Consider the following 7,090-nt stretch of genomic DNA (forward strand, 5'->3'; position numbering starts at 1 on the left):
CCGTTAGTTTTTCTTGCAAAATAACTTCTGGCTCAGCACAAACAAGGATAGCAAGTCTTTACACGCTCTATACACGCGTTCATCGCAGTTTCACAATCACGTTTCTTCAATACTCCACAGCGCCGCTCTTACTCCCGCTCACACTCACGTCTTTTCGAGGTAGTTAAAGCGCTTACGTACATCCGCCCTTCCCATTGGTGCCTCAGTTTAGTCCCGCCCTCGCCAAGCGATAATTGGCTGCCGCTGACTGGCCCTGTAGAAGTTATACGTCTACGTTCGGTTACTATGGAAACGGGACGCTGAGGCTGCTGTACGCGTACGTATGTATAGCTATTGTATAGGGTTAATGTGTGTGCGGTATAGTTTCAGAATAAATCCTATTTATACAGTCAAGGAATAGCAGGAAACATATAGTAACAGATTCAGTGGCACTTGTTATAAGACTCATCAGGCAGCAGGCGGTCTCTGTCCTATAGTCTGCAGAGCTGACAATCTAAGTGACGCCATAACTACTCTATTTACTAACAGGGGGCGTAAGCTCCTTTGGGCATGGCCTGCTTTAGCTTTTTTTTATTTTTATATGTTTTATGGTGTGTTTATAAGCGCAGAATATGTGATTTCATTAGAAATACTTGTTAATAATAATTAATAAATATAATCAATGTCACTGGGACCCTTGGGGGGAGGTGGATATAATCACATAATTATGGAGATATTTCATTGTGTAACAATTGTTACTGTAGAATAAATAACAGCCAGTGGGTTTCAAAATGCCCCTAAATCATTCTGCTTTGATTGGGGGGTCCCCGACCCCGTCTTCTGTGACACCTGGGCCCAATATATCTACCTCTATCCCTGAGCAGAATTTGTTGAATAAATGTGGTATTGTGGCACAAATCTAGTTAATTTTTATAGGTAAATAAGAGTAATTATTCCGATGCTTCGTCTTTTTGTTTTATTTTGTTTATATTATTTATTTGTTTCCTTTTAAATGTCAATATGGTGCTGGGACTCCAGAGAACCTGAGATAAATACTACTGGTGTTATTTAGGGTGGCAGGGGCATAACTACAGAGAGGAATCAGACCCTGTGGCTGCAGGGGCGCCCAGGAGGTATAGGGGCCCCATGAGACCCTAAGTCATATACAGTTTCAATTAGGGATGCACAGAATCCAGGATTCGGTTCGGGATTCGGCCTTTTTCAGCAGGATTCGGATTCGGCCGAATTCTTCTGCCTGGCTGAACCGAATCTGAATCCTAATTTGCATATGCAAATTAGGGACAGAAAGGGAAATCGTGTGACTTTTTGTTACAAAACAAGGAAGTAAAAAATGTTTTCAACTTTCGGTATTCTGCCAAATCTTTTGCAAAGGATTCGGGGGTTCAAAAATAGTGGATTCGGTGCATCCTAGTTTCAATAAATATTGGTAGAACCTCTAGACATTTTAGGGGCCTAAAAAATGATTTGCTTCGGGCCCAATAATATCTAGTTATGCCAGGAGTTTACTAATGTGAGGTCGACGTTTTAGTGATGTTGTCCCATTATGATCTACATCCATAAAAACATTGTTAGCATTCTGTTCCATGGAAAATATTATTTAAATATTGATCTATGGGATAATGTATATTTAACAAACATCTAATTCTTATTTATGGGAAAATGTATATTGCTATATTTAACAAACCTCTAATTCTTACGTAAACTTAATATAATAAATATCTGAATGAAAAGCATGAAATAGGAAGGTGATATAGTTGATTTGTTTGTTGACAGTGTCTTAAAGAGAAGGAAAGGCTTTGTGCACTTGGGGGTGCCAAATGTTAGGCACCCCTAAGTGATTGTATTGATTTACCTGAAACCCCGGGCTGTAGTGATTTGCGGGTCAGGGTTTTCCCGACCCACACCCGACCTTAACCTGTCCTGCTGCAGCCCGCGCCCGCTTGCACCCGTGCTTCCGGGGTCCATTTATAGACCTGCGCCGACCCGCCTCGCTGATGACGTCACAATGACGTCACAAAAGGGGCAGGGCGAGCAGACGCGAGACTATAAAACCAGAACCCGGAAGTTGGATGCCGGCATTTGAAGGTGGCGGGTGGGGAGAGCAGAAGAAGGAGAAGAGCTCAACCCGCACCCGCCCGCCACCCGCGAGGAGCAGTGCGAGGTCGACCCAAACCCACCTGCGGGTTTCGGGTCGGCCCGCACATCACTACCGGGCTGGTGCTCCTATCAGCAGAAAACTGCACCGGCCCGGGGTTATACCAGTGAGCACCACTCCTTCCTCCTTCTTTCCTCGGCTGTGCATGCGCAGTAGAATGAAAAGCCGAACTTTAACTAAAAAGTTGGCTATTTCGTACAGCGCATGCGTCTGCCCCGGGAAATTTGAAAAAAGAAGAAGATGGAAGAGGATAGCTCTGTGGTGCTCACTGGTATAACCCCGGGTCGGTGCAGTTTTCTGCTGATAGGAGCACCGGCCCAGGGTTTCAAGTAAGTCAATACAATCACTTGGGGGTGCCTAACATTTGGCAACCCCAAGTTCACAAAGCCTTTCCTTCTTTAAGATCTACTGATCACCAGCTAAAGGTCTACTGGTAGATCCCCATCTACCCTTTGGGCACCCCTGAGTTACGCCATTGGTTGATGGGCATTGTCTTTGATGAAGGCCCACTGGGAGATCCTTTGGTACCTTCCAGATCATTATAAGAAGGGCACCGTTTTATGTAAACTTCTAAGTCCCTGTTATTTCTACAAATGAGGGAAAGAAGGACAGAACTGTCTTAATGGACACCCTGTGCCAACAACCTAATTCTTAGTAGTGCTTGGGGCTAATTTGCCCAGTAGCTCTCACTGTATATAATGTGCTCTAGATATCACTGCCTCTCACTGTATATAATGGGCTTGGGATGTCAATACCCACTGCCTCTCAATGTGAACTCCAGCACTGAGACAAATTGGAGAGGCTTCAGATGGGTTTTTTCCCTTCCTCTGGATCAACTGGCAGTTAGGCAGGTTAAAAAAAAGTTAAAAGGCTGAACTTGATGTACGTGTGGCTTTTTTCAACCTAACTTACTATGTTACTGTGTTACAAGGCACTTGTATTACTCACAGTTTTCTAATTCAATAATTCTAATTTTCAGAATAATTAAAAGAGTGACTATGGGTAAAAAGACAGAGAAAGTGCAAAAAGACAAAGTAGGAGCGGGGAACATTGACGACGAATCCAGAAATTCAGGTAAAACCACTACCTTGTTATCACCTTTCTCCCGATTTTGACAGCTCAACCCGCAGCCCTGGATTGTTACTGAAATGTCCCGACTTTCACTTTGAACAGCCAGAAAAGGATACAAAGTTTGTAAAACTTAATTAAATAAGAGGCTTTTGGCAGAGAGCCCAGAATATGTGGTAGCTGCACTTATATACATTTGTAGCAATTTAAGATAAGCAGGGGAAACTGTGACTTGCATCTTTAAAGGGCAATTCACCTTCATTAGTAAAACTGTAACAACACATAAAAACCACAGAAATGTTTTCAAACTTTCATAACCGTCCAAATTTTGTAAAATGGACATGGTAATTAGGGGGTGTTGCCATAAAATGGGCGTGGTCAAATGTCTGCCGCTATTTTCAAAATAGTGGGAGGTATAGTAAAACTGAGGGTGCCAGAGATTTTAAAAGGCATTTCATTTTCCAACAATGAAGATTGATAATTATAGTCAAAAAAGTGGTTCACCTTTAAATTACCTTTTGGTATGTCCAATTCTAAGCAACTTTTCAATTGGTCTTCATTATTTAATTCTTTCCCTTCCGACTTTTCAGTTTTCCAATGGGGGTCACTGACCCCATCTAAAAACAAATGCTCTGTAAGGTTACAAATGTATTGTTATTATTCAACGTTCTGTTCAGGCCTCTCCTATTCATATTTCAATCTCTTTTTCATTTCAGTGCGTGGTTGCTAGGGTAATTTGGACCCTAGCAACCAGATGGCTGAAAGTGCAAACTGGAGAGCTGCTGAATAAAAAGCTAAATAACTCAAAACCACAAATAATAAAAAATGAAAACCAATTACAAATTGTCTCAGAATATCACTCTCTACGTCATACTAAAAGTTAACTCAAAGGTGAACAACCCCTTTAACATTTATTTATTTACATGTCTGTTCTAAGTTGTTATTGGTCTTACAACTATTCCAGTGATCTCTAGTGATGCATATTGTTTACTATTTGTATTTTAGCCCATGCTTCTGTGGAAAGGGCATCACTGACAGTTGGTAAGTATAAAGAATCAGATACACAAGCTAGTTATGCCAGTTATGCTGGGATGCAAGGAATATATAAATATAGAAGCAGTCTCTTTTTCAGCCATTTGCTTTCCTTCTGTCTGTCATGCAAAATCTCATTTTATGGCACAGCAAATTAGTCGATATAGACAAAGACAAGAGGTCTCCTGCACTTCCCCATTATCAATATATATGTAATGCCCTCCCCTTTAAAGGACAAGGAAAGTTAAACTAAAGAAGTAGCTAGAAATGTTATACATGATTTTTTGTGCTTCTGTACCAGCCCAAGGCAACCACAGCCCTTTAGCAGTAAAGATCTGTGTCTCCAAAGATGCCCCAGTAGCTCCCCATCTTCTTTTCTGCTGATTCACTGCACATGCTCTGTGCTGCTGTCACTTACTGAGCTTAGGGACCCACTCACAATATACAGTACACATAGAATAGAAATGTCACAATATAAGGCTGATTAGTAATTAATACAGATAATTACTACATGGCAGCACAGAAACCAGTGCAATTAGCATCAGAATTTAATAATCAGCAAACCTGTATCATCAGCTTATATTACAGCCAGGGAAGCTCATTTTCTGCTGGATAATTAGTGACGAGCCCTAAGCTTAGCTTCTCAACAGCCAATCAGAGCCCACTGAGCATGTGAGTGTCACAGACACTTTCCAAGATGGTGACCCCCTGTGACAAGTTTGAAGTCCTGGATCATTGCTGCTATTGACAAGCTGAAACTTTACGGCAATTCAATGACAGGCAGGTACCACTCCGGAACATCGATCGAACAAATAGAAGAATCCAAGAGCCAAAAATTGAGTATAAAAAAAATATATTTCTTTATTTTACATTATATCTAAAAGGATAAAGCCTTATGCGTTTCATGTCACCCAGGGACACTTAATCATAGGCTAATTTTCTTTAGGTACAAACAAAGTATTTAAAGGAAAGGGAGCCAATAGGAAATCACTTTGTATAAATATGATCAATATGAGTATATAAATATATAAATAAATAAATACAATACATAAATATATATAAATAAATATATATATATATATATATATATATATATATATATATATATATATATATATATATATATATATATATATATATAGTTTCATTAGATAAGGCAAGAGATATCAAATTAAAAATTTAACCCCATTGGTTGTCTGGTTGCTAGGTGAAAAATCCATTTAGCTTCTTTTTTCAGAAGATATGGAGTTCTACTTCCTCTTCGAAGATTTGGAACAATTTTATCTATGGCTGTTACATTTAAAAAAGACAAACGTCTGTTATTGCAATCCGCAAAATGTTTTGCTACAGGAGTTACACATGTTTCTTTTGAAATATTGAGTATATGTTCTCTAATCCTATCTTTCAGTTTGCGGCCAGTTTGACCGACATATTGTTTTTGGCATCTAGTGCATGTTAATAAATAAATTACATTCTTAGTATTACAATTAATGTAGTGTTGTATATTATAAATTTTATTTGTGGTGGGGGAAGTAAAAACTGATGTTTTCTTTAGAAATTTGCATATAATACATCTACTCGCACCACACTGAAAATAACCTTTAGTTTGTAACCATGTACTTTTTTGTTCTTGAAATTTAATAAAACTGGGTGTAAATGTATTCCCTAAGGTTTCTGTTCTCCTAGGGATAAATTTGTGTCCTCTTTTAAGGATTTGTTTTAGTATAGGGTCAGTTTCTAGAGTCACTAGATTCTTCTGGACAATGTCTAGTGCCTTGCTGCCAGATACCTTTGTGATGTGGGAAACTCCCTGCAACTCCCAGCAGTGAGTGTGTGTGTCCCTTTAAACATCTTACCCTGTAGGTGTCTCCTCTTCCTAGTAGGACAGCTATACTGCCAACTGTCTTGAGCCAATAAGTATGTGTGTTTGCAACTGCCATATTGCTTCATAGCTAAATCTACTCACTGGCTCACTCACTACTCACTCACTACTCACTCTGCACAATAGGCAGCACTGCCATCATCTGTCCTTAGAACTAGAGGATTAGAACCTTTCTTTTGTGTGTGTCTCAAAGAATCAGTTAGCTGGAATGAATTCAACCCCAGTGTGTGCTTTAAGGTGGCCATAGACGCAAAGATCCGCTCGTTTGGCAACATCGCCAAAAGAGCGTATCTTTCTCCGATATGCCATTAACGAGCATGGCTATATCGGGGGTAATCAGATTGTTCGGCCGTATGGCCGAACAATCCGATTACGATGCGCAATGGGCTCCGACGGGATCGGTCGGGTCAAAATCAAACCTGACCAATCAACCAAACGACCGATCTCCGCCAGATGAAAGATGTCGGCGCACTCCACACACGATCCGGAAATCGTACGAATCCTCGATTCGTACGATAGGATCTGTGTGTCTATGGCCAGCATTAGAGTTGTACCTCACATTGAGCTATTGTCATTTGCCAGAAGATTACCAATGCACAGGCTTCCTGGAGCAGGACTTTACTGAGCTGTGCAGTCGAGCAGGTTTCAACGAGAACGAGATCCCCAGAATTACAACGGGTCACCGATCTGCTGTTACTCCAACATCCGACAAAACCACTCTAGGTGAGATTTATTATTATTATTATTGTTTACATGGCACCATCATACTCTGCAGTACATTCATTTTCACATTCATTTCTCCAGAACTTTTGATTTTTAGGTGAAAATGTATAATTTAGCCTAATGAGAGTCCTGAAAATAGTGTATGGGTTTTTCTGTATCCTAAACCTAATCATGGATTTGGCACATCCCTCTTTATCTTGTGCTACCCATATACATATACGTTATCCAGA

General features: G+C 40.2%; 1 protein-coding gene across 1 annotated transcript in view; it reads left to right on the top strand.

Moving 5' to 3' along the window:
* The first annotated feature begins 247 nt into the window (after positions 1-247).
* The window catches only part of LOC108699390 (leucine-rich repeat-containing protein 71), a 33,318-nt gene continuing 26,475 nt past the window's right edge, over positions 248-7,090 (top strand). The window contains exons 1-4 of the mRNA XM_018231427.2: positions 248-316; positions 3,135-3,229; positions 4,229-4,264; positions 6,720-6,860. Of these exons, the coding sequence (XP_018086916.1) occupies positions 3,154-3,229; positions 4,229-4,264; positions 6,720-6,860 (253 nt within the window). The 5' untranslated portion in view covers positions 248-316; positions 3,135-3,153. The remainder of the gene's footprint in view (positions 317-3,134; positions 3,230-4,228; positions 4,265-6,719; positions 6,861-7,090) is intronic.

This window comes from Xenopus laevis, chromosome 8L (genome assembly GCF_017654675.1).
Source record: "Xenopus laevis strain J_2021 chromosome 8L, Xenopus_laevis_v10.1, whole genome shotgun sequence".
Taxonomy (NCBI): domain Eukaryota; kingdom Metazoa; phylum Chordata; class Amphibia; order Anura; family Pipidae; genus Xenopus; species Xenopus laevis.